The sequence below is a fragment of the Salmo trutta genome, chromosome 36, assembly GCF_901001165.1.
Source record: "Salmo trutta chromosome 36, fSalTru1.1, whole genome shotgun sequence".
NCBI lineage: Eukaryota > Metazoa > Chordata > Actinopteri > Salmoniformes > Salmonidae > Salmo > Salmo trutta.
In genome coordinates this window covers 21,055,616-21,082,656 of record NC_042992.1, presented here as the reverse complement: position 1 = coordinate 21,082,656, position 27,041 = coordinate 21,055,616, and the positions used below count along the sequence as shown (strand labels likewise).

At 42.5% G+C, this 27,041-nt stretch overlaps 3 protein-coding genes across 5 annotated transcripts in view; 1 reads left to right on the top strand and 2 right to left on the bottom strand.

Moving 5' to 3' along the window:
- The window catches only part of LOC115175628 (growth factor receptor-bound protein 10), a 17,075-nt gene extending 15,335 nt beyond the window's left edge, over positions 1–1,740 (top strand). Inside the window, exon 13 of the mRNA XM_029735022.1 lies at positions 1–1,740. This exon is cut by the window's left edge and continues 74 nt beyond it. Coding sequence (XP_029590882.1) covers positions 1–73 — 73 coding nt within the window. The 3' untranslated portion in view covers positions 74–1,740.
- Positions 1,741–5,240: 3,500 nt separating this feature from the next.
- On the bottom strand, positions 5,241–11,121 carry LOC115175627 (uncharacterized). Of its 2 annotated transcripts, none has more exons than XM_029735019.1 (5): positions 11,002–11,121; positions 10,652–10,671; positions 10,440–10,523; positions 9,277–9,444; positions 5,241–6,734 (listed from the first exon to the last, which is right to left on the bottom strand). In XM_029735019.1, exons 1-5 carry the CDS (start codon positions 11,051–11,053, stop codon positions 6,141–6,143), a joined length of 918 nt encoding a protein of 305 aa, XP_029590879.1. In that variant the 5' UTR covers positions 11,054–11,121; the 3' UTR covers positions 5,241–6,140. The 2 variants fall into 2 exon arrangements, with proteins under 2 accessions (XP_029590879.1, XP_029590880.1); XM_029735020.1 differs by having other exon boundaries at positions 10,440–10,542; positions 11,002–11,117.
- Positions 11,122–19,179: 8,058 nt separating this feature from the next.
- LOC115175626 (uncharacterized) lies at positions 19,180–25,093 on the bottom strand. Of its 2 annotated transcripts, none has more exons than XM_029735018.1 (6): positions 24,865–25,093; positions 23,683–23,729; positions 23,446–23,501; positions 22,707–23,092; positions 22,352–22,487; positions 19,180–22,163 (listed from the first exon to the last, which is right to left on the bottom strand). In XM_029735018.1, exons 2-6 carry the CDS (start codon positions 23,685–23,687, stop codon positions 22,114–22,116), a joined length of 633 nt encoding a protein of 210 aa, XP_029590878.1. In that variant the 5' UTR covers positions 23,688–23,729; positions 24,865–25,093; the 3' UTR covers positions 19,180–22,113. The 2 variants fall into 2 exon arrangements, with proteins under 2 accessions (XP_029590878.1, XP_029590877.1); XM_029735017.1 differs by lacking the exon at positions 24,865–25,093 and adding an exon at positions 24,079–24,242.
- Between the last annotated feature and the right edge of the window lie 1,948 nt (positions 25,094–27,041).

The following is a 27,041-nucleotide window of genomic DNA, read 5'->3' as shown; positions in this document are numbered from 1 at the left end:
GGAGTTCTACCAGCTCAACAGAGGGGTGCTGCCCTGCAAACTCAAACACCCCTGCACTGCTGTGGCCTTGTGACCCTTCACCCTGACCTCTGACCCCTGAACCATGATCTCTGCCCCCTGGTCTCACTACACCACCCTCTGTCTGCAGTTAAATTCTCTACCCCTCGTTCACTCGTTCATCATGGATTTAAAAGGAAGGAAGGAAGGAAGCTGATGGCATATGCTTAGTTACACCAATCCAAAGCTTTTAAAAATGAGCAGGTCCACACTTAGGAGAAAGGGGTGGGGTATTCAAAACTTGCCACACACAAGGACGGACAGACAAACAGACGTGGTGAACTATAGTGTTCTATGGATATTTATGGATCCAACCAAGCCCGTTTCCTTCTCCTTCATCCACCTCAGATAGACAGACAGACAGACAGGGGGCTGGGCTCCCCTCACTTCCTTAATGATCATCAGGGATCGACATGGATCGAATCGATCACAACAATCGACGATATCTCAAATCAATATGTGCAGTACAGTCTTTATAAGCTGATCACCTGACGCTTCATGCTACCTGGGGAGCTGATGTTGCCTGGGAGGCATCCTACTCTTCCTCTGCTATACTTACTGAACCAACCATCTAACTAACTCACCCAGACTTTATACAGGGCCCTAGGAGGAGAAAAAGAAAACTCCAAAAAGAAAACTCCTTTCAAACAAACGTCTTGGCTGTTTGTTTGAAAGGGCAGATGAATGTTTGAGTTGGGGACTTCCCTGTCAGAGCTGATGACATTGTATTACTGTTGTAGAACTATTTGCACTTCTGAACAGACAGCCGACAGTTCTCTTCCTAGCTGGATGAAGCTGAATGCTCCTTCTCAACCTCCTCTTCTTTCTTTTTTTCTTCTCCTCTTTCTACTCCTACTCCTCTTTTCTGCGTGAAAAATCCCAGCCTACTGATTGGATTAGCGTTGCGTTGGACAGGACTGAGAGGCATGGCTGAGCGTGCCGTTGCCATGCTATTGGGAAAGGTGACCCCTAGGCGGCTCCGCTCCAGAAATCCTCTCCAACCTTTTCATTCCTACTCCGTTCGGCTCCATCTGATCCCATCAGAACATTTAGAAAACCATTACAATTCCCTGGAATCAGACGGAAAGTTCAGAGTGTTGATAACGGGCCAGAGGGAAGAGGAGGAGAAGTCTCACATAGGTCCCCGGAAAACCTGCCCCCTGCATTGTCACTTGAGACTGTCAATAGTTAAAACTGGAGCCTTTCAGGCTATGTTCCAATGTCCACACTAATATTGCACTTAGAACGTATGTCCAAGACCTTGTTACACTCTTAGTAGTGTGCAAGTACTGTATGTGGGTGTTGGAACAGAACCTCATCACAGCCAGACTGTATTTTATTAATGTCAATCAGTGTTCTCCAAGTCAGTTGTACGCTTCTCACTGCACAGTCAGCATGATGCTGTGTTTAAATACTATTTGAAATCATTTCAGATATACTATATGTGCTTGATTGGGCTTGCCTTGCTTAATAGACCAATAGAACTGTCTCAAAACTGCAAACCCTGCCCATCTGGCTAGAGAAAACACCCAAAGCATTTGAAAGATTTCAAATAGTACTTTTAACACAGGTCAGACCAATAGGTGTGAGAGGGCATTAATTCTCAGAACACAGGAAACCATTTTAAACCACCCCCCAACATGTATTGTATTTATCTTGATTAAAATAATGACTTGAAATGAAGGATTGGTGGGCAGTGCAGCAGCCACAGTCTCCTCACCTTAAAGTGGGCATTGTGAGCTGTGTGTGTGTATGAAATCATGCCATTATAATTCACATAATACATTTCAGATAGATGTTCCAAACCCTGGAAACAAGGGTCCAGTAAGAAGGTTTCTGTGAGTATTGGGACCCGTCCTGTCCCGTTCTGTCTTATCCTGTCCAGTCCCATCCCGGCCAAGAACGTCCAGTCCTGTCCTCCTCAGTTGCCCTAGCGTGAGACAGCAGAGATGTTGGCCTAGCAAAAAATCATCAAGGAAGAATGGGAGAAAATCCCCAAATCCAGATCTGCAAAGCTGATGCAGACATACTCAAGACCACTCAAAGCTGTAATCTCTGCCAATGGTGCTTCTACAAGTATTCACACCCTTGAGTCAATATTTTATGTAAATCAGATAATTCTGTATTTCATTTTAAATTATTAACAAATTCTAAAAACATGTTTTCACTTTGTAATTAGTTGTAATTCATTGTGTGTAGATGGGTGAGAAAAATGATATATTTAATCAATTTTGAATTCAGGCGGTAACACAACAATATGTGGAAATAATCAAGGGGTGTGAATACTTTCTGAAGGCGCTGTATACAGTAGGTCTCTCGCTCTCTTGCTTTCTGAATCTTAATCACTGTGTTATAATGCAATCCTTCACAGAAGGCCAATCATATGTGTATAATATAAAGACAGTATTGAATATCTATTAGACAGAATGTGAAACTATGGACAAGATGTAGATCTAACACTGTATCTAGGTAACAGGGCACTATGGGTGCTTTCCAAATGGCATGCTATTTCCTATATAGTGCACAATAAAGGGAATAGGGTGCCATTTGGGACACTACCTATGTATTGGGCTTTATGCATTTGCTCATCACTCTCAAATGAAGATTAAGATTTATTTGGTCCTTTTTTCATTATTTGATTTATTGTGTATATTGACTCAATTGTATATTTTTCTTATTTTCATCACAAAATTACCTTTTATATATACAAATAATAATATACCAGAACATATACAGTATTAAATTAAGCTATCAAACGTTTGGCATGCATTGAATTCTAGTATGTATAAGCTGACTGGCTCAGAGAATGTTGAAACTATCTAAGGACTTTAGATGTTGTCAAAGTCAGCAATGCACCTTTAAAGGCAATTTCCCAACGTTCACAGAGATCGCATTCACGGTAAATGCTGTGGATGTTGGCACAAGGTGAATTACCTTTAAAAGTAAAGTGCAGGCCTTTGATTGAATCCCGGCCATTCAGCCTTCTTTACACTCAATGGTGAGAACATATTGCTTACACGTACCTATCCAGTTTTTCTGATCTATGTCTGCGACAGAAAAGGGCATAAGAAATTGTCAAGGGCTAGGGATTAGACACTGAAACAGAACCAGCTAGGTATGTCTCTCTCATAGGATTTATCAAATAAAAAATGAAAACATTTCAGGGTTGTCCCAGCATTTCTGCCAGTGTGGTGCCAGTGTGGCAACCACTAGCAGAACGTGTTTCAACATAAAACGCTAATATTTTGTGTTCCAATTGGATATGTTCAGGTAGTATCTCCTGGTTACACTTTGTTATAACATGTTTTTGAAATGTTTTCTCACTAGCGAACAAAACCCATCTGCACCACTCAAACCCATGGGCAGGGATTCAAACAAAACAGCCGACATCGCACTGCACTTGACTTAATTCATGTTTTAGCCGACATCCGCTGCATTTACCCCAAATGCAACATCCGCAAACGTCATTGAAATGACCTTTAAAAGTAAAGTGCAGTGCGATGTCAGCAGTGCATTGCGGTTTGTTTGAACCCCGGAACATGTCTTTTAACAGAGGTATCTGTCCACTCCTGTTCCTTTCTGTCTGAGAGCTGAATGTCAGGAAGACATCTGAATCAATCACATTGTATCTCCTGTTCAGGTATTTTTATACAAATAAGGGACTGACATATTCTCTGTTCATTGGAAATTAGAATAAAAGGTGACATTGCTATGATGGATGATCTGGTAATCAATATAGCATCCTGTAATAATCTGGTGGCTCTAGTGCGGGTGTGATCACTGAGAAGGTGCTATGTATCCATTCTCTCTGTGTCTGGCTGTGTGTTGAGGTGTGTCACTATTTATAGCCTGTCAGAGAGAGGTGGAGTAATCTGGGCGGTTCAGGAGCACCGTTTATCCCATGGGATGACAGAGTGACTCTGATGCTAACACACACACCCATACACACGCACACACACCAAGACTGGTTTAATCTGTCTCACACTGCTCTCTGTGCTTCAGCCACTTCAGCAGGGGCCTCTATCCTAAAAGCCACTTACACTTACCACATACTGTTTACTCAGTAAATGTAGCCAATGTGGGAATTGAACCTGCAACCTTAGTGTTGCCAGCTCCATGTCAAATGTCATCCATGTTGTCTTTTTCAAATGTTCAACAGTTGTTTTGTAGGAAGTTCTTCTGTGCTCTAGCTAACCAACCTGGAGTGTAGTATGACTTTTAAATCATTAAAATCCAGACAGAAAATATTTACACAAAAAGCAACCTAATATCACACAGTGATTAGTAACTGTTAGTAACTGTTGTTGATTTGTATTTCTGTGTGTTTGTCTGTGTGTGGGGGTTTCAGTGCTGGGACCTGTTCAAGTGTCTGAAATACACAATTTACTATCGAGGCAGGTTACAGTGACTGTGCTAGAGGGATCTGGACCATGATAATAGTGCCTAGAGTCCAGTCGTTTAAGGCTTATAGTGAACTACTTTTGACCAGAGCCAAAATACCTCCCTAATATAACTCACTACTTTTGACCAGAGCCAAAATGGCCCCCTAACATAACGCACTACTTTTAACCACGGCCCATCCATCCAAAATGCCACCCTATTCCCCATACTTTTGAACAGTGCCTGATCTGCCCTATTGCATGTTAGGAATCCACTAGTAATGTGCAGCTGTGCAAGTCATCAATTTGATTTAAAACTGCATTCAAATACTGTAGCTTTCAAAGCATCCTCTTGTGAAAAAGGTAAGGTGTCCATGCAATGCGTTAAGGATAACACAGGCAAGCAGTAATACAAAATACAGAAATGCAGAAAGACAAACAAAACACTGAACAAAAATCTAGTTTCCAGTTGTAATAAAATATCTAACCTTTACCAGGAAAGTCAAGACAAGTTGTATAAGAACTAATTATTTAACAAAAACTCAAACCTGTCTTAATTTCAATAGGGATATTGCCTGGGGTGACACCGGCCCCTACTGGTGTAATGGCCATATGACGGGACTGACTGGAATCAGACAAGCGTTTTGGTTCCTGGTTAAAGTTTGCTGTTAAATACATTGATTGCACTTCCCTATTTAGCACTTTCGTGTTTGCTATTTCAATCCTCTCAACCCTTCCGTTTGCAAACTAAACAGTCACTGAAACTCAAGTACACTGGGTGATCAAACAAGCACACACACACAGTCTCCTTTATCATAGTCTCCTTTATTATATTCATTCCTCACATATTAGTCAACCCAGACATTAATTCACACCAACGGTTACAGTATTAGTCATTTGTTACAGATGAGTAAGATGTGCATCAATGCCTACAGTAGAAGTAAAGTTGAAAATTAATTTAAAATAATATAAGTTTAATGTAAAATGCTTTGTCTAGAGTATTTAATTATATACAGCAGACTGATGAATAATACAGTATCTCCATTGAGGTTTCCAACCAGGGATTTCCAAACCGTTTTGCTTTGTGACCCACAAATGGAGGTGTCTTTTGAGTCTCAACCCACCATATGGGTTGGTGTAGAGAACATTTTGTTTTAAAGCTAATTTCCTGCCATTCTACACATTTTGCCCTGGAGCTGAAATAAAATGTGACCGTTTTAATGCAACATTTCCTGCAATTCTATACATTTTGCCATGGAACTGAGAGCAATTTTTGTAATTTTTAAGCACATTTCCTGCAATTACCTGCATTTTCACAAGGCTAAAGCTGTATTCTTATGCTAAAACATTATAACAAGATCAATGGGGGCCTGATTATCTAACTTTTATTTTGTTGAGTGTAAGTTCTCAAAGTCCCCCACTAAAATAACCATCTACTTCACAGATGTCATTAATAAGAGCTGATAGCTATAGCCTAGCAGTTATACTGTATACTACATGCACAGAGTGGTTCACTGCTTTGGAAATGTTTCAACGCTAGCTGTCAGACACAAATCACACGTTGCTAGCCCTGCACCAAGATATGATTATATGTTTCATGTTTTGGATCTCAGTGTGTCACAGTAGGAATGTGCATCTGTACATCTGTAAAGTTAGTGTGTGTGTGCGTGTGCGCACATGCGTTTACCAGTCATCTCTGACAATCTACTGTGGAATGTAATAGGAAGAATCCCATTGAAATTCTGACTCTTGGAGCTTCTCTTCCAGGTGAGCCTTTACCTCCTTCACCACTTGCTCTCGCATTTTGCAATCAACTGGTGGTACTACTTTCTTAACAATCTCTTCCTCTCCATAGAGCAGTTTGCTCAAGCTCTCTGCCTCTGCGCAGTTCCCATAGGGCCACATCTGATTGCTTGGTTTCTCCAGACCAAAAAGATTACCACAGGACCTGCAAGGAGGCATCTTCTCCCCACTCTTCACATTGGAAGCCTGGCACTTGACATACTCTTGTAGTTTCATGGTGCCATCAAAGTTCTTTCTCTTGTTCTTATCTGGCTTGTATGTCATCACGGCATTGGATACACCGTAGTGCCAGGTACACAGACAGGACACAGCGATCATAATCTGTCCCTCTTTCTTCCCCGTGCAGGACATGGACGCTCCATAGTACCTCCCTCCACTTTCCGAGATGCAGATGGTTGAGGAGGTGAACCGGTGTTTCCCTGACATGACATTGGCGATATCCCGCAGTTTCTGCCATATTTCCAACTTATTGTCTGGTCCAAACAAGGAGACCACCTGGGAGTTGATGACAACAGACGTAAAACAAAATAAGGTCATTGAGAAAAAGGCCCTTAAACGGCAGATAGAATCCAAATAGACAAAAAATGGCAGCCTGTATATTGCAGAAACTTTTGCGAACTATTCATGAAATTATTTAGAAAAAAATACACAGATAGGAGCAGATCAATATATTAGGTTACAGCAGGTCACACATTTTGTGAATGGTCACACATTTTGTGAATATTTCACTAACGTTTCTCCACAATATACAGAGTTCACTAACGTTTCTCCACAATATACAGTACTGGCTGCATTTTGGTCTTTGTTATGTATTGAATGTATAATGTTTGTATACATCCTGCCCATAAGAAGGCGCTGTTGCCCACAGAATGCTTATGGCTGTTGAACGTTTTTATGTTGTGTTGCTCTGGTCCTCGCTGAGATAAATGTCTCCCTTGCAATAAGAATCCCGCTGTCCTGTGTTTATGTTTAATAAAAAGACTACGGACTTAACAGTCTTTTTTAAACAAATTAAAACCGCAGGCATAGTAAAATCAGGATGTCCCTTGAGGGCATCCATAGTTTAGTTAAAATTCAATTAACATGGTGAAAAATGACCACCAATGTTTGTCCCTTTTCCGTTTAATACTGAATAATAATACAAAAGCATTCAGCACTTATCACTTCATAATATGCAGTTCCCACTGGGCAGAAACTGGTTGAATCGACGTTGTTTCCACTTCATTTCAACCCAAAAATCAATGTGATGATGTCGAATCAACGTGGAAAACTGATTCGATTTGCAAAACGTCATCAATGTAAGTGCATTTAATATTTTTTCACCCAACTCTTAACTTAAATCCAATGACATGGAGACATTTGCAGTAGCGGTGCTGCGGGCAAAATCACTGGGGATGCCAAGCCCCCCCCAAGAAAAGCCATATTACCACCTACACTGTATGTGTTGTGATAATTGCTTTGTTTGCTTTTAATTCATATGACTTGTGACCGTGATATATAGGCCTAAAGGCCAAGACAATAAGAAGACAGTGGCAGAATAAATTCAACCACACCTTTGTTTTATCACAAAAACAGATAGCAACCTTTGTCCGGTGAAGTCCACTACGCATATTGCATGAGAGTTACATGACCTACAGCATGGTTAAGCAAGTTAATGTTTCCGACATTTTCGGACCACTAAACAACTATTGATACAGAGAGTTACCGCAAGTCGCAAAGAAAACAGGAGCTGCCTCCACTATTCCAGCACCATTTCAACATCAACAAAAAGATACCAAAAACAATTGAGACCAATCAACATAAGCTAAATATGACGTGGCTGTCCATGGTTCTGATTTCTGTTTTACGCGTGTGTGTGCGTGTGCGCACAAGTAGAAATCACCCTACTTGTAGAGAAACGCCAATGCCATCCTCCTCTCTTTCATTCATACAGTACACGCTTTTATTTTTTGTTGTCCTAGGCTACCTGGCTAAAATGCTTGCTCGCTAGCCTAACTTCCATTCATGGGCAACATTAGCTAGTTAACATTAGCCTTCTACATCTAGCTACTGTACATATTGAACTTCCATCCTCTCAGGCGAGGAGCACAACAATGTATAAATTAATGGATGGATCAGAATCGCCAACATAATCATTGGCCAGCAGGGTGAATTAAGTAAAACCACAAGTCCAAATCCCTATCTCCATCCATGGCTAATTTAGGAAAGGGACAATTTTAGCTAGCTAGGAAGGACAACAACACAAAGAGATGCAACAATTGAAGTTGTTTCGGTTAATGACGCATGCTCTCAAAGCAACTTGATAGGAGAGACACCAAATCCAACCTGGCTTCCCTTTACACTTTTTTCCCCCGCCAGGACCATTCACAGTTGAGCTCACTCAGTTTGGCTCAACGCTGATTGGCAAATTTGTTATACTTTTTTTGTCAAAGGGGGCCAAATGCTCGCTGGCTTCCCTTGCATTCAATGCGACGGGCGGCAACAATGTCATACTTGTTTGGACCAGACAGTATCAGATACATGGCCTACACGTAGAGAGACAGAGGGGCGCTGGGACCAGCTGTACAGGTCTCCTGTGGGAATTGAACCCACAACCCTGGCATTGCAAGCGCCATGCTCTACCAACTGTTACATTTTTGGGGGAAGCCGGGCTTCCCTTGGCTCCATGAATACACGCCACTGGACATGTGTTCTTGATTTCACATTGAATTCATGGTTGGTTGACAACTCAACAAAATATAAATCAAAACTAGACGTTGAACTGATGTCTCTGCCCATGTAACAGTATTGCTTCAGTCCCTCTCCTCGCCCCTACCTGGGCTGGAACCAGGGACCCTCTGCACACATCAACAACAGTCACCCTCGAAGCATCGTTACCTATCACTCCACAAAAAAGCCGCAGCCCTCGCAGAGCAAGGGAAACAACTACTTCAAGGTCTCAGAGCTATTGATGTCACCACTAACTAGCTAGCCATTTCACACCGGTTACACCCAGTGAGTTAGTCAAGAGCATCAGCATCAGCAACACAACACTCACCATATCCAGCACACAGGCGAACGGAGTCCGTTTTGGCAGTTTACTTGTGTAACTCTCAAACGGTCGTGGGAATATCTTCATCATCTCAGACAAATGGTCACCAAGGATCATCTCGGGGGTGTATTTGGGGGAATGAATCCAGCCTAAGAAGAAGATGCTGTGGAGCATCTTATAGACACAGGTTTGATATGAGAAGCACAAATAAAATGATTTTCTCTTTAAAAGTGTAACCCTAATTTCTGGATACTTTTATCTATCTAGTCATCCATATTAGCTCCTCTGGAAGACCAATGGGTTTGATGGCACAATTAAACTGCCAGAAAAGGGGCTTTCTTAAGGTGCTTTTTATACAGGACAAGAAGAGAAACTATTCAACTTTGGACAATGACACCTTCAAAGGACCGAGGTAAAGACAGTTTGAAGTTGGATATTGGACGGATTTTCGTGCTTTCAAACCTCAATAGCTTTCAAACCACTTGAGCCACAGACTCCAAATGAGTGTCATGATGTTGGACAAATTGCGCACAACACTGCACAGGTCTTATTTTCACGATTTGGACATTAATTTGCTTTCCAAAGCTAATAAACATGTGGCAATGTGAGCAGCATTTTGTATTCCTAGTTGAATTAGTTAGGGAGCATAAACAAGGTAAAACTTTTTTTACATTAGAATTTCAATAGCTCTTTGGTCATGTGACCTACTTCAGTAGGTTACATGACCAAGGAGCTATTGACATTTGAAAGTTAGAAAAATTCATGTAAAAACGTGTGAGATGAAAATGGACAAACTAAAGGGTGGGCAACGCGTAGGGCCACTGAGTGTACATTCTGAACCTTGTTTTAAGTCAGTAAGTCACATGACCAAAGAGCTATTGAAATTCAAAAATGTAAATAATGAATTTAAAATAGTGTGACATGTAAATCTACAAAAAAAACTGTACACAATGTGTGTCTATGTCATCGGGTTAGTTAGAACCAGTTCTGAAAGTTTTAGGAGTAATGGTTAAAGAGCTATTGAAATGTGAAAAATGTGATTTCTCATTATGTTGACGATCCCTAACAGCTGTTGGTGGACGTAAGGAAAACTACAGGTGAATATCCATCGAATATCCAACCTGAAACTAGTTTTACCTTGGTCTTCAAAGGGGTACATACATACATACCTCATCCACATATTCCCTAGGTCCGTGTAGTTTGTCCATTTCACAGATGATATTGAGGGCATTAATCCTAAAACTGTCTTCAGTCTGCAAAAACAATTCTGCCCTAAAATATTTAATGACACAATATGAATTTTCTCAATAAATAAGTGTGTAATCAATTAATTTATTGAAATATCAAAAGAAGAGTTAATGGTAACTATATTGAGGCTCACCTCTCTCGTAGTCCGGTCTCCTATCATGGGAAAGATAACGTCATAAACATTTAATAGACTAAAACTACAATAACTGCTACTGCTATTATGAAAAGTCATTAGAAGGTTAATACAAATTTACTTTCCGAAAAAACTACGTTTTTGAGAGTATAGGACAAAGATAGTAGACTAGGCCAAATATTTGCATAGGTGTGTCTGTGCGCGCGAGCGTTCCCGTCACAACGCTCGAATTTATCTTTATATGTTTTGGCAAAATCCATAGATGAATAAAATATCATGTGTGTTCAAATGTTGATGTTTGTCGTGTATCTTAATTTCTTCTCAACAGACGAAGTAAAAAGGCTACTCACCATTTTTTAGGTAGTTGCAAATATGAAAATGAAAGTAAATCGGGTAACGCATAACAGCCTAGTCCAGTGGTTCCCAACTAGGGGAACTAGGACCTCTGGTGGTACCTGACCTATCCACAGGCGGAATTGAGAAGACTCATGAGACCATAGTCCAAGGTTCCCCAACTGGTTTTATTTGGCCCCACAAGTTTTCTGAGCAAAATAATAGGCAGGCAGGCAGGCAGGCAGACAGACAGACAGACAGACAGACAGACAGACAGACAGACATTTTTTATTTGTTTTGTAATTATTCTGTTTATATTTTTTTCATAAAAAAAAAATGTTGGACATAAAAGACTGTAAAAATACCAGGAAATCAGCTCCAAGTGATTTTCATTTAGTAAATCTGTTCCCAAATATTCCCACGCATAATAGAGAGACATGATTGTACACAAATAATAATAATCAATAATAATTGATTGGATTTATATAGCACTTTTATACCAACTGAGGTACTCAAAGCGCGTTACATAGTAGGTGGAAACTCACCACATCCACCAACAATGTGTAGCACCCACCTCAATGATGCATGGCGACCATTTTTGTGCCAGAATGCTCACCACACATCAGCTATCAGGTGGAGAGGTGAGGAGTGATGTATGCCAATTAGGAATGAGGGGGATGATTAGGTGGCCATGATGGAATGTGGCCAGGATGGGAATTTAGCAATGACACCGGGATGAACACCAGTACTCTTACAATAAGCGCCATAGTATTTTGAATGATAACAAAGAGTCAGGACACCCGTTTTAACTTCCCATCCGAAAGATGGCGCTCTACGAAGGGCAATGTCCCTAAATGTAATCAAGGTTTGAAATTATTATGTTTTAGTCAAATATTACATTTACGTCATTTAGCAGACGCTCTTATTATACACTATATATATACAAAAGTATGTGGACTCCCCTTAATATTAGTGAATTTGGCTATTTCAGCCACACCCATTGCTGACAGGTGTATAAAATCAAGCACACAGCCATGCAATCTCCATAGACAAACATTGACAGTAGAATGGCCGTACTTAATAGCTCAGTGACTTTCAACATGGTAGAGCTGCCCTGGTCAACTGTAAGTGCTGTTATTGTGAAGTGGAAATGTCTAGGAGCAACAACAGTTCAGTCGGGAAGTGGTAGGCCACACATGCTCACAGAAAAGGACTGAAACGCGTAGCAACACTCACTACCGAGTTCCAATCTGCCTCTAGAAGTAATGTCAGCACAATAACTGTTCGGCAGTAGCTTCATGAAATGGGTTTCCATGGCCGAGCAGCCACACACAAGCCTAATCACCATACGCAATGTCAAGTGTCGGCTGGAAGTGGTGTAAAACTCGCTGCCATTGGACTCCGGAGCAGTCTGGTTTTGGCGGATTACAGGATTACACTACCTGCCACAATGCATAGTGCCAACTGTAAAGTTTGGTGGAGGAAGAATAATGGCCTGAGCCTGTTTTTCATGGTTTGGCAAATGCATGTAGATTTAGGTATTGGCGGGTAAGAATGTCTATTTCACCAGCTATGTTGGCGGGTGGTCAATTTGCAGGGCTCAACAGTGAGAGCATAGAATACCACAGTAAGAGTCATAATACCCATAAAACCTTGCAGTCAACATGGAAATTGTTCCAATAATTTTTCCAACATACATTTTTCCCATAGGGGATTTTAGAAACACTTAAAATAAATTCTGTGTTTCGTGTAGGCTTACCCTGGCGTGAAATTTTGATAACCGTGTAAATCTCTCTAGGACAAGGTCACTTTTCAACATATTCGCCTGTATTTACCCACATTAGTTTTATGCTAATTAGCTGCTAAGGTAAGAATTGAACTATCTAACGTTAGCTAAATGTAGTAATGAATAAATTGGCTACATTTCTTTAAATTGACAATTCTGTGAACTGTCTTATGCAAGCTTTCCCTGTTTGACCGCTAGGTTTTATGGGTATTATGACACCACCACGGTGGGGCTCTATTACATTTGTGAATAAAAAAAGTCAAAAGTCAAGTATGAGCATATGTGCGAGTTATGGTCAGAAAAATGCTGGAGTAGCTGTATTTAAAGTAAACTCAGCAAAAAAAGAAATGTCCCTTTTTCAGGACCCTGTCTTTCAAAGATAATTCATTAAAATCCAAATAACTTCACAGATCTTCATTGTAAAGGGTTTAAACACTGTTTCCCATGTGTATTCAATGAACCCTAAACAATGAATGAACATGCACCTGTGGAACGGTCGTTAAGACACTAACAGCTTACACACGGTAGGCAATTAAGGTCACAGTTATGAAAACTTAGGACACTAAAGAGGCCTTTCTACTGACTCTGAAAAACACCAAAAGAAAGATGCCCAGGGTCCCTGCTCATCTGCATGAACATGCCTTAGGCATGCTGTAAGGAAGCATGAGGACTGCAGATGTGGCCTGGGCAATAAATTGCAATGTCCATACTGTGAGACGCCTAAGACAGCGCTACAGGGAGACAGGACGGACAGCTGATCGTCCTCGCAGTGGCAGACCACGTGTAACAACACCTACACAGGATTGGTACATCCGAACATCACTCCTGCGGGACAGGTACAGGATGGCAACAACAACTGCCAGAGTTACACAAGGAACGCACAATCCCTCCATCAATGCTCAGACTGTCCGCAATAGGCTGAGAGAGGCTGGACTGAGGGCTTGTAGGCCTGTTATAAGGTAGGTCCTCACCAGACATCACCGGCAACAACGTCGCCTATGGGCACAAGCCCACCTTCGCTGGACCAGACAGGACTGGCAAAAAGTGCGCTTCACTGACGAGTCGCGGTTTTATGTCACCAGGGCTGATGGTCGGATTTGCGTTTATTGTCGAAGGAATGAGCGTTACACCGAGGCCTGTACTCTGGAGCGGGATCGATTTGGAGGTGGAGGGTCTGTCATGGTCTGGGGCGGTGTGTCACAGCATCATGGGACTTAGCTTGTTGTCATTGCAGGCAATCTCATCACTGTACGTTACAGGGAAGACATCCTCCTCCCTTATGTGGTACCCTTCCTGCAGGCTCATCCTGACATGACCCTCCAGCTTGACAATACCACCAGCCATACTGCTCGTTCTGTGCGTGATTTCCTGCAAGACAGGAATGTCAGTGTTCTGCCATGGCCAGCGAAAAGCCCGGATCTCAATCCCATTGAGCACATCTGGGACCTGTTGGATCTGAGGGTGAGGGCTAGGGCCATTCCCCCCAGAAACGTCAGGGAACTTGCAGGTGCCTTGGTGGAAGAGTGGGGTAACATCTCACAGCAAGAACTGGCAAATCTGGTGCAGTCCATGAGGAGGAGATGCACTGCAGTACTTAATGCAGCTGGTGGCCACACCAGATACTGACTGTTACTTTTGATTTTGACCCCCCCTTTGTTCAGGGACACATTATTCCATTTATGTTAGTCACATGTCTGTGGAACTTGTTCAATTTATGTCTCAGTTGTTGAATCTTATGTTCATACAAATATTTACACAGTGAGAGGGCGTTCCTTTTTTTGCTGAGTTTATTTCTGCTGTTTTGTTTCATAGCTGCCATTAGCACAAATAAATACGAATCCTATATCCCACCTCGTGCAGAAACGCAGGGGAGCTGTGCACAATGAGTGAAGTGCTGATGGATTCATTTTTGGAGGCATAGGCATAAAAGTTGGTCTAATTTCCTCTAAAGTCTTGATTGTTTTTCAACTATAGTTTGCGTCTGCTGCTTCAACTTATAGCTTTTAGATGCAATAAAAAGACGCTATTTTGGTTCTGACCCTAGTCAGAACCCAAATCACAGACTCACGTGACAGGACTCGTGTGGCCCTGTTACCACGGTAACCTTCCATCCATAAAGGGGCAGCTGAACATTTTGTCTGTGATATTTTGAGGATCCGCACCTTTTTTCAATTTTCGCCTAAAATTACATACTGTCACGTCCTGACCAGTAGAGGGTGTAGTTGGGTCAGGACATGACAGAAGAGAAGTGTGTGTTTTGATTGTTTCGTTTATTTTGGCTGTGTGACTTCCAATCAGGCACAGCTGTAGAGGGTTGTGGCTGATTGGGAGTCAAACATAAGTAGCCTACTTTTCCTGTGGGGGTTGCGGGTAATTGTTTCTGTTTAGTGTGTTTCACCTGACAGGACTGTGTTGGCTGTCCGTTCCTTGTTTTGTTTGAATAGTGTTACGGCAATAATTAAATATGTTGAACACTAACTCCGCTGCACCTTGGTCTTCTTCCGACGACAGCCGTTACAGAATTACCCACCAAACCAGGACCAAGCAGCGGAGGATGGAGAAGCGACAGGAGTACAGCTTGATGGACTTGTGGACATGGGAACAAATCATGGACGGAGAAGGACCATGGACTCAGGCTGGGGATTATCGCCTCCCGCAGTGGGAGATTGAAGCGGCGAGAGCGGAGAGGCGATACTATGAGGAGAGAGAGCGCAACGAGGACGAGAGGCAGCCCCAATAATTTTTTTGGGGGGGGCACACGGGACAGTCGGCGGAGCCGAGATCGGAACCAGAGCCAGTCGGGCTGACATTGGAGGTGAGCGAGGGGTACGAGGCAGAGACTGTGACGGAGTTAATGGGGAAATTAAAGGAGAGAGAGATGAGAGAGCTGCTAGTTTGGTGCATAAGGCACGGCATTCGCCCTACGGAGCGTGTCGTGGAAATGATGTCACCTGAAGCAGCTCTCCATACTCGGCCTGAGGTGCGTGCTGGTTGTCTGGTGAAGACTGTGCCTGCGCCCAGAAACAGGCCTCCTGCATGTCTTCCCAGCCCTGCACGTCCTGTGCCTACGCCCAGAACCAGGCCTCCTGCATGTCTTCCCATCCTGGTCAAGCTCGTGCCTCCTCCACGGACCAGTCCTCCAGTGGGTCTCCTCATCCTGGTCAAGCCCGTGCCTCCTCCTCGGACCAGTCCTCCAGTGGGTCTTCCCATCCTGGTTTGTCCTGTGCCTCCTCCAAGGACCAGTCCTCCGGTGGATCCCTCCACCCTGGTCTCTCCTGTGCCGCCTCCTCGTCTTCCCATCCTGGTCAAGCCCGTGCCTCCTCCACGGACCAGTCCTCCAGTGGGTCTCCTCATCCTGGTCAAGCCCGTGCCTCCTCCTCGGACCAGTCCTCCAGTGGGTCTTCCCATCCTGGTTTGTCCTGTGCCTCCTCCAAGGACCAGTCCTCCGGTGGATCCCTCCACCCTGGTCTCTCCTGTGCCGCCTCCTCAGACCAGGCCTCCAGCGGGTCTCCCCAGCCTGGTGAGTCCAGGGCCTGCGCCCAGAGCCAGGCCTCCCTCATGTCTCCCCAGCCTGGCGAATCCTGAGTCGGATCTGCCAGAGTGGCCCGCCTGTCCGGATCTGCCAGGGTGCCCCGCCTGTTCGGATCAGCCAGAGTGGCCCGCCGTGCCGGCGCTGCCGGAGTGGCCCGCCTGTCCGGATCTGCCAGGGTGCCCCGTCTGCCCGGATCAGCCAGAGTGGCACGTCTGCCCGGAGCTGCCAGAGTGGCCCGTCTGCCCGGGGCTGCCAGAGTGGCCCGTCTGCCCGGAGCTGCCAGAGTGGCCCATCTGCCCGGAGCTGCCAGAGTGGCCCGCCTGTCCTCCGGCCCTGCCAGAGTGGCCCGCCTGTCCTCCGGCCCTGCCAGAGTGGCCCGCCTGGCCTCCGGCCCTGCCCGAGTGGCCGCCTGTCCTCCGGCCCAGCCAGAGTCGCCCGCCTGTCCTCCGACGCAGTCAGAGTCGCCCGCCTGTCCTCCGGCACAGCCAGAGTCGCCCGCCTGTCCTCCGGCGCAGCCAGAGTCGCCCGCCTGTCCTCCGGCGCAGCCAGAGTCGCCCGCCAGCCGGGCGCAACCAGGGTCGCCCACCAGTCCTCCGGCGCGGCCAGGGGCGCAACCTAAGTGGGCGATGCCAAGGGTACAGCGGAGGCCACGTCCCGCACCTGATCCACCTCCAGGTTAGGTGGGTTGGGGAGGGGGGTGTAGCACAGTGCTGTCGTTGACGGCAGCCACCCTCCCTTCCCTCCCTTATTGTTTAGGGGGGAAGAATTTTTGGGGGGGGGATTATTATTTTTTTGTTTCAGTGTAGGTGCATTCGGGTTATGCACCTTTGAGGGGGGGGGGTACTGTCACGTCCTGACCAGTAGAGGGTGTAGTTGGGTCAGAAGAGAAGTGTGTGTTTTGATTGTTTCGTTTATTTTGGCCGTGTGACTTCCAATCAGGCACAGCTGTAGAGGGTTGTGGCTGATTGGGAGTCACACATAAGTAGCCTACTTTTCCTTTGGGGGTTGTGGGTAATTGTTTCTGTTTAGTGTGTTTCACCTGACAGGACTGTGTTGGCTGTCCGTTCCTTGTTTTGTTTGAATAGTGTTACGGCAATAATTAAATATGTTGAACACTAACTCCGCTGCACCTTGGTCTTCTTCTGACGACAGCCGTTACACATACCCAAATCTAACCGCCTGTAGCTCAGGACCTGAAGCAAATATATTCATATCCTTGATACCATTTGAAAGGAAACACTTTGGAGTTTAGATCTGGTGAAAGATAATACAAAGAAAAAAACATGCGTTTTTTTTTTGTATTTGTTTTGTACCATCATCTTTGAAATGCAAGAGAAAGACCATAATGTATTATTCCAGCCCAGCCCAGATTATGTCCATTAGATGGCAGCAGTTTATGTGGAAAGTTTTAGACTGATCCAATGAACCATTGTATTTCTGTTAAAAAAAAATTTTTCAAGACTGCCCGAATGTGCCTAATTGGTTTATTAATAACTTTTGAAGTTCATAACTGTGCACTCTCCTCAAACAATAGCATGGTATTCTTTCATGTAATGGCTGTGGTAAATTTGGGTTGACTTTGAATATCCCTATGGGGCAAGTTAGGGGCGATCAGTAATTATGTTAAAATTCCAATAGCTCCAAATTTCCATGACTTTAAAACCTCAAACCAACTATAAATTCAAAATCAGGAAGTGCAGTCACCCTTTAATATGAACTAATGACATGTGGCACCTTGCTCCCTTTCAGATGAGCCAAGGATGAGGACAGATGAGAACAGCAGGCAAGGGCAAATTGTAGGGAAGAGGATGATTTAGATCAGTGTTTCCCAAACTCGGTCCTGGGAACCCCCCTGAGTGCTCATTTTGGTTTTTGCCCTAGCACTACACAGCTGATTCAAATAACCAACTCATCATCAGGCTTTGATTATTTGAATCAGCTGTGTAGTGCTAGTGTAAAAACCAAAACGTGCACCAAAGGGGGGCCCCCTTTTAGGTGACCCAGACACATGCCCAAAATAAGTTAAGCTACCCCAGTATCCCCTTGACCGTTTTGGATTGCAAAACTAAAGACACATAAAACAAGACAGAGACAGCAACATAAGAATACGATATAATAGAGAGACACCAGAAGAACAGAAAAGGACAGACAAAGGAGACAGTAATAAACAAGAACCTGAGACAGCAACACCCAAGACACAGAGAAAGTGACAGAAGAGGGCAGATGGAGAGAGAACAGAGGTGGGTTGAGTACACAGTAGACTGTATCACCTCAAGCTGTTCTATAGATTCTAATTTGTTATATTTATTTGCACAAATTATAAGAGGTGAAATACAGTGAAAAAGGAAAACATGGTTTACAAATACTTTGTAGGTGAGAGAATGTGTGTGTGGGTACACTGTGGAATTCTTTAATTCCTGCATTTAGCTGTTGAGACCTCCTACTGGCTTTGGGCTAAGCCCCCAATGTCTTAAAATCCCAGAAACACCCCTGAATATAATCTAACTGCGTTAGTACAGGTAATAAAGTACATATATAAATTAATATATAAAGTTGTGTGAAATGCAGTGAATTCCCTTGATGCAAACGTGAAGACATCACAAGGAGAGAAAAACTATTCATTATTATAGTTATTTTGGCCACAATCTCAGAGCTGCACCACAAGTAGCTTCCTGCTTCTTCTCCTCATCACCTTTCCTTAATCTGCACTGACATGACTGTACGTGAGAGCCAGTCCCCCTGTACATATATCCCCAATATTGCTTCTACCGTTCAGTGTCCTGTTTTCTCAGATGGAGAAGAAACCACTTCAGACTATTAAAATGCACCCATAGACCTAATCAACACTCACAAATAAAAATTATCCACAATACTTAATTTGTGTATATTTGTTTATTAGTGCACTAAATATGTGATTGGTCCAGCACAGAGCTTCTGAGGCAGATGAAGTGATTGGTTGGTAGTGTTGGAATCAGCTAAACTTTGATCATAGAGGTAGTAAATGAATGATAGGAAATGAAAGAGACTATGTTAGAAGTTAATGGTTCTCTGAAGAAAGACAGAAAGCTTTGGAATGTGTTTGATGGAGGAGAGGAGAGCGATGTGTTGATATAAGGAAGACAGATGGATATCTGTGGATTAGGTGAAGAAGGGGTTGAGGTCAGGAGGTGAGGTCAATTCCCCGGGAGTAATCAGGGCTGGTATCTGGTTACCTTCTTTCCTGTGGAGCCATAAACTGTAAGGAGGAGTGTCTTAAGTAGGATGCATATAGACTGTGATGTCTGAAATGTTTTGCTGTCTGATCACAGCTGTACAGAACCTTTGGGGATGATTAAACTTGGTTAAAGCTTCTCTAGTGTCCGTGAGTCATTTACTCTGAAAAATAAGAACCTAACAGTAGTGTAGACTCCTGTAGAGCTGTATGGTATGGTTCAGGAGTGACGCGGCAGGAAAAATGTGCAGGAGAGGTTTAAACAGGTAACATGAGTACTTTGGAGAGGGAAAAAAGTTAAACATTCAAAGTTTTAACATGTTTACTGAATTTTCTATCACTGCTGAAAACATACAGTCAGATAAGACTTTAAGTGTCCAGACAATGATGACATGGTCCTGCATGCAGAGAAGATTCATAATTCACATATTTAGTAGGCCTAGTTTATTTGATGATGGACAAGATAGAAGTAAAACTTTGACACATTGAATTAACAACCAAAAGGATGTATCATGCATTGCATCTAGGGCTGTTAAGGTGACCATATTACTGCCCACCGGCAGTCACGAGTAATGACCGCAGTCAAATTCCATGTGACATTTAGTCACGGGAACTACAATTCTCCAAAACTGCGCTCTGATGCCACTGATGGTCATTAGTAGCCTACCAAACAGACTAATGGCCTGGTACTCAGTGCTCTATTGTCCAATTAAATCAAATCAAACACTTAATGAGAGCCCTGACATTCAGTTTGCGTAGCGAGTGCTAGCAACTCACAGCTGGTTGATGCAAAGAATTAAATAAGTGTTCCTATAAGCCCTGTTGCGTAACATTTCTATATGCTATGCAATTGCGTGACAGTTTTGATGAGCTCTATTAAAAAGAGGAGGATCCCATCAGATTTCTATAGACTATATTTATTTCTCAACTTTCCTAATATTAAGCACATTGTTTTGCATTACAACTGGAGTAGCCTACCTGGCTGGCATGAAAATGAACCTAGGGGAAAGCATCCTCCATTTGCTATTCAAGGACATACGGACTACATGTCTTTTTTCCCCTTCCCCTGTTCCAACAGGTGCATAATAATGGCCCATTCTAAATCAAAACCAATTTCACACATATTATTTAGTATGTGTAAAGACTAGAATAAATTGAAAATAGTTTGATGGGGGTGAGAATATTATCACTTGTGAATGATGCCCAGCGTGTGCAGTCTAAGGCAAGAAACAGAGCATGCATTTTTTGTGGGAGTTTTTCTAATCATAGTCACAAGCATCATGTAGCCTAGCACATAGGCCTATATGTTTTGATAAGGTTGATTCATAACTAAAGTGGCCAAATAACTCCAAAAGTAGCATATAGTCCCAAGACCCCTGGAACACGGTTGGAGAGCCCATAGCCTACAGAGCCTAGTGAAATGGGTTCTTATAAGCCCAGTCATTGCGCAGTCGCGTGTGAACACAGAGTTTGACTGGCTACTATTTAAAAGAGGATCCCAGATTTCTCGTGTTGCTATATTTATTGCTCAATTCTTAAAATTAAGCACCTTAATCCGCTTTACAAATGGTGTAGCCTACCTGGTATATTAAAAACATAACACGTAACCTCCACTTGCTATTAGAGTGCAGGCTACAGATGCCAGAATTTTTTTTTGGGGGGTGGGCCATTCTAAAAAATAAATAAATATTCCACACATATAGGCTATATGTAAAGGCTATATGCAAAGGCTATATGCAAAGGCTATATGTAAAGGCTATATGTAAAGGCTATATGTAAAGACCAGATTATATTGAGAATAGTCTGATGGGTGAGAATATTAGCAATGAGAGACTGATGAAATGTGTGCAGCCTGTGCAAGAAACAGAGCAAAGTGCTTGCCTTTCATGCAACTTTTTTTCTATTCATCATTACTCGCTTCATGCGGCCTTAGAATGTATTAGAAATCAAAACATATAGCCAAACGTTTGTATCACAACTAAAGTTGCATAAATAACTCTAAATTAAGCATATAATAGGTTCTGTTTCTTTGTTAAACGCTCAACACAGAATAGCCGCATGTTTGCACTCCCTTGGAAATCATTTGGGGAAACATATATTTTCTATTTTATTCAGCTATGTTACATTTTATTGTTCTCACTATAAAATAATATAATTTAATGCCACGGGAATTATAAGCAATTATTGTCTGCTAAATGAACTAGCGTAACCCAGAACCATATGGCATAGCCAGATCAGGGACTAACATAAGGACAACTCAGAATATGCTATTCTGTTCTTCTGAAATAGGCTACATTTTCTTCATATCATATTGTTTCTTTAGACCTGCCCAAAATAATAGATGTATTGTGATGGTGTAGGCTATATTAAATAGATTTATTAGACTATTTAAAATGTAGATGCATTCTATGGGTGGAATCCAGGAGATGCTAAATGTGTTTGTTAAATAACAGTCAAATACCATGACATCGGCAGGTATTTGCATTAACAATCCAAATTTCATGACCACCACAGCCCTACTAACACCATCATACACGTTAACTTGAAATAATTCCCAGTTTTTGTCACTATGGGTCTATAAGTAGTGATTATATCGCTTCTTAAACAAGTACTGTTGGATGTTCCACTGGTTCGGGATAGCTACAGGCACCTGTGAGGGAAGGGCAAAGGTGCTTGTTAAGAAAGGAGTAAATTCAAAAACGGCAACTTTTCTAAACAGCAATTACTGTAACAGTATAAAACCAGTTAAATCTCTTAACTTTTTATTATCATTGATCACAATGGATGGGCACACAAATAATGAGCTCTGTCGATGTGCTACACATTAAACCTGCCCACCTGTGCGGCTAGCTCCTTCGATGGAGTTAAGACAACTCAGGAAGCTGGGTTTGGCTTGTCTCAGTAACTCCTGGTGCTCATTTTCAAGTCTCCTCCCCACACTGCCCCGTCTTACCATGTCCCAGTCTTCCTTCGTCTACACAACAGAATGCAACGCAAAACAGCACAACATAAGGGTTAGATATCAAGCATGATCACTCCTCAAGATTAGTAAATACACCTGATCTGTTATCAATATCAATATTAACAAAACTATACCAAATTAATAATAATAAATGTTACTCTACTTGAATCACTACATTTTAATTCTTACCAGCTATAACTACTGTTTGATTCACTACAGATTGATTCTCACCATGTCCTTAAAGCACTCCCCTCTGTAGAAGGACTTGAAGCCAGGATACTGAAGCCCAGAGTCAAAGACTTCCTTCAGGCTCAGAGCGACCAGGTGCATCTCCTCTCCATCATAAGCATACACCTGACGGTCCTCACACAGCATTATGACCAGCTGGCCACTCTCTGTCGGGTAGGGGAGGTTTTCCACAGCTCCTAACACCTCCATCATCACACTGTCTGGTAGGTAGAACTTCCCCCACTCCTTAACTTCCTCTTCTCCTTTGTAGCACGTGTCATCCAGGCCCCCAATCTTCCACTCTGATTTCTCTGGCTTCTTGAGAGTAATACTCGCATGGCGATGTTTGCACACTGTGTCAGAGACCAGTTTTTGGTATTTCTTTACATCTGTTGACGATATTGTAAAACAAAAGTGTCAAACTCAATTACTGGAGAGCCGGTGTCGAATATATGCAGGTTTTTGTTTTAGCCAAACGTATTATTGTATGCTAGGTCTATGCTCCACAACGTTAAATAGATCTTAAAGGCAACGTTTTGGTCAATATTTCTTCATTAGGGTTAAAACTCTGACCAAAACATGTTTCTTAAAATCAATTCTAAACGCTGTGGCATATAATAATATTACTGGTGACAAAAGCTGCTGCTGTAGGCTAACCAACTGCTTTGCAGCTACCATATTATCTCAAACCGTTGAGTGACCAAAGCCAAGGTATGATCCAAGTCAACAAATCAATAGGTACCTCGTGTTTCTCCACATTTTATGAAATTGTTCTTAATGTCCTGATAGCCTGCAGATCTGTATGGGATACAGACCAACAGAGACAAACCGTCATGAATTTTTATTAGATTAACACTGGATTTGTGTGTACAGTTCTCTAATGATTTCAACCCCACCACACATTATTTATTGCAGTGTCATTACAACACACTAACTAGATACATTTTAGTGAGTCTGCTCAATTGAATAAATCCCTTACGCCATCTCAGTATGTGCTGTAGCCTGGTCAAGGGCAGTTGAAGTTTTCTGAAGGAGGAAGGAAACAGAATATAAAGACAGGACGCCTGAACAGTCACCATTAGAGCATCACTCATGTTGCATAACGTTTGGACAACAAAAAACGCAGACATCAACTGCTATTATTGTCTGACAGCTTGTTCAACTGCTAATTTCAAGTAACATAAAAGGTCAAACATATTTTGATATAATTAGATCTACTAAAAGAAAAGGTTTGAAAGAAATGTTCTAAAACACAGACATAAAAATACCCTTAAAGCTATCAAAAGTGAAAGTGAAACTATTGAGCACAAAAACAACATGAAATGCAACCAACATACGCAATCATAATTTATTTCACCAATTTAATTAAGCCTACCTGCCACTATTCTTGTGAAGAAATGTCGTGAATTGGCAAGTATGACGCTTATATCCTAACTCTGTAGACACGAAGAGAGAATGGACAGCTGCGCAATTCGCGACGCACAGAATTGTCTTCTGCTTGCTTTTCCGCGTTTGAAGTGAACATAATGTCACAGATGAGCCAGATGATTCACAGGATGTACAAGTGTGAAGCATCCGGTTGAAGTTTCCGCTCATTACCAAATATGTTGACTAGAGGAAACCCAGTGGCCGGCAGTGGGAGAAGATGGAGCGAGATGAGTTTTGGCCGACATTATATACATTTTCTCATCGATGAAACATTTGATCTCAATACACTTTTCTGTTCCCATAACTACAATCTGTTAGAGTGGACTAAGTTTTGTAGATTTTACCATTTGCCGAAGTTAAACACAATTGCGTTGTTTAGGAGTGCAAGGGCGAATTTAGTTATTGCACACGCATACCTCACAGAGTTGAGTTCCCTAACGGAAATATGAAAATACATGCTTGAACGCGCCAATAGGATCTCGTTAGCTCGTGCTTGGCTCTGCCCCCCTCCTTGCTTGTTCTGCCCACTATGACTCATTTGCTCACGTTGGAAATGGCAGGCTATGGTCTATCTTGGATTAGTTATAACAATCTTTGATATAGTATAGTATAGTATATTTATTTATTGAACCTTTAACTAGGCAAGTCAGTTATAACAAATTCTTATTTACAATGACGGCCTAGGAACAGTGGGTTAACTGCCTTGTTCAGGGCAGAACGACAGATTTTTTACCTTGTCAGCTCGAGGAGTCAATCTAGCAAACGTTCGGTTACTGGTCCAACGCTCTAACCACTAGGCTAGTAGTCTATGGTGTTTTTTAACTAGATTGTATGTAGAGGACTCATCTTTGTATCTGAGCCAGCTTCTGTGACAGTATGGGCTGCGCCATTGAGGCAATCTCCATTTTGAAGTTGTCCATTTTCTTCTTCAATATTTGGCTGATCCCTCCTGATGACCCGGTTGGACATCCAGTCACACCCACTTGACTACATAAAAAATGTATACGGCCTTTTGGCCACTAGAGGCCTCTATCAAAGACACTACAGTATGAAGATAGGGATTTCAATTGGAGAGGCAGTTTTAGCCTATGACATGGGCGACGTTGGCTAGCTAAACTCATGCGCCGACACACCTCATCGGGTCTAATGATCGTCTCGCACTGAATTGCGCAAGTGCAGGCGGTCAAATCAAAGGCACTCCTTGGATACAGTATGACGTCGTTTTTGACGAAAACAAAAACGTGTCAGTTTGTCACTTTCACGAAGTTGGAGTAATAACATGTTCAAAATCTTAATTGGCTCGAATCTAGGTTGTGACTTTAGATTTCGAGAAAATGAACAACTCAAACCCCGGCCTGGTCTACTTAGTCTGCTTCGCAAGTGATTCTATGGGTTTAGAAACTCTGTGCCTATAATCATTCTCTATGGTTTGAACACTGAAGGGTGGTTGTGACTAGAGAGAGTACAACTACTGTACGACCAGAAGTGACCTTTCGTAACAGGCTAGGAGAGTATTTTATTTAACCCTAACCCTTTCCTAACCTTAACCTAATTCTCATGACCTGCCACCTAAATGAGCCTAACGTGTCCATATGGGGAGCAGCAGCTAGTGTCAACCATTTGCTCAGTAGGCCTACTATAAATACCACAAACTCTGCCACTAGAGCACCACCCAGACATTCTAGTTGTAAATAGAACAATAACAAAAGGTTTAGATGCCACAATTTCCATAACCTGGGGATAATTCTAATGCACACAATCAAGAAAACAGAGGTGGCAGTCAGGTGAACAACATTAAGTTTATGGGTAAAATGAATAGAACACAAAATATATTATGGTAAGAACAGACAGCGGCTAGAAGATGCCCATTGTATAACCCCTGGCCCCAAATGTAGCCGTAGGATTTATTCAATTATATCAAGGTTCTCTCAGTCTGATGGTAAATAAAAGATGAGGACATGGATAGACTTATTTAAGCAGGTAGCCCCACTGAGACTAAAGTCTCTTTTGCAAAGGGAGCCCTGCATCAGAAGAGCAGCAATGAATTACACATTAAGTGCCCCTAAAAAGTAGACCATGAACTGTTCATGACTCAGATATAGTTCAGCAATAGTAAAAGCTCCACAGTCAGTTTGCTAGCCTATAAAATGCCTCACAAATAGCGCAGTACAGGAATGATGCTGAAACTGACTAAACAAATGCCTTGGTTTTTGTTCAGGGGGCTAACACCATTGTCTAGTATGCAGAAGAATTGCATTCAAACTGTTGGTCACACTCAGTAACTCCAAATACTGATGCTAAACACTCATGCTAGCTTCTCTGGTGGCAAACACATACAGGTGTTGTCTTAACTGATGCTGAAGACTGCTTTGTTCCAGTTATATGGGCCCATAGGGGTCTAGTCATAAGCAGTGAACTACTGTATATAGGAAATAGGGTGTCATTTGTGATGTAGTGTTTGATGCCTGAAACTGATTAGTCCCCAAGTAGCACAAACATCTGGCCAGATTCCAGCACCCCAGATATAAAACTGCTGGCCCGGGTCTGGCAGCCGGATCCACCCCGAGACCAAAATGAATGACGGTACAGACTAGGCCCGAGCCTGAACTGAGCCAAAGCTACAATTTTAGGACTATAATATTCCCAGCAATGGCCCAAATCTACTCTATTATATTAAAATGTAGGTAGTAATATTGCAGCTATTAAAACGAACTATGAACAACAAACAAAAAATACATGACACTCATTTTAAGACTAGATGAAATTGACTTGAAAAAAATAATTGTATTTCACCTTTATTTAACCATGTAGGCCAGTTGAGAACAAGTTCTCATTTACAACTGCGACCTGGCCAAGATAAAGCAAAGCAGTGCGACAAAAACAGAGTTAGACATAAACGTACAGTCAATA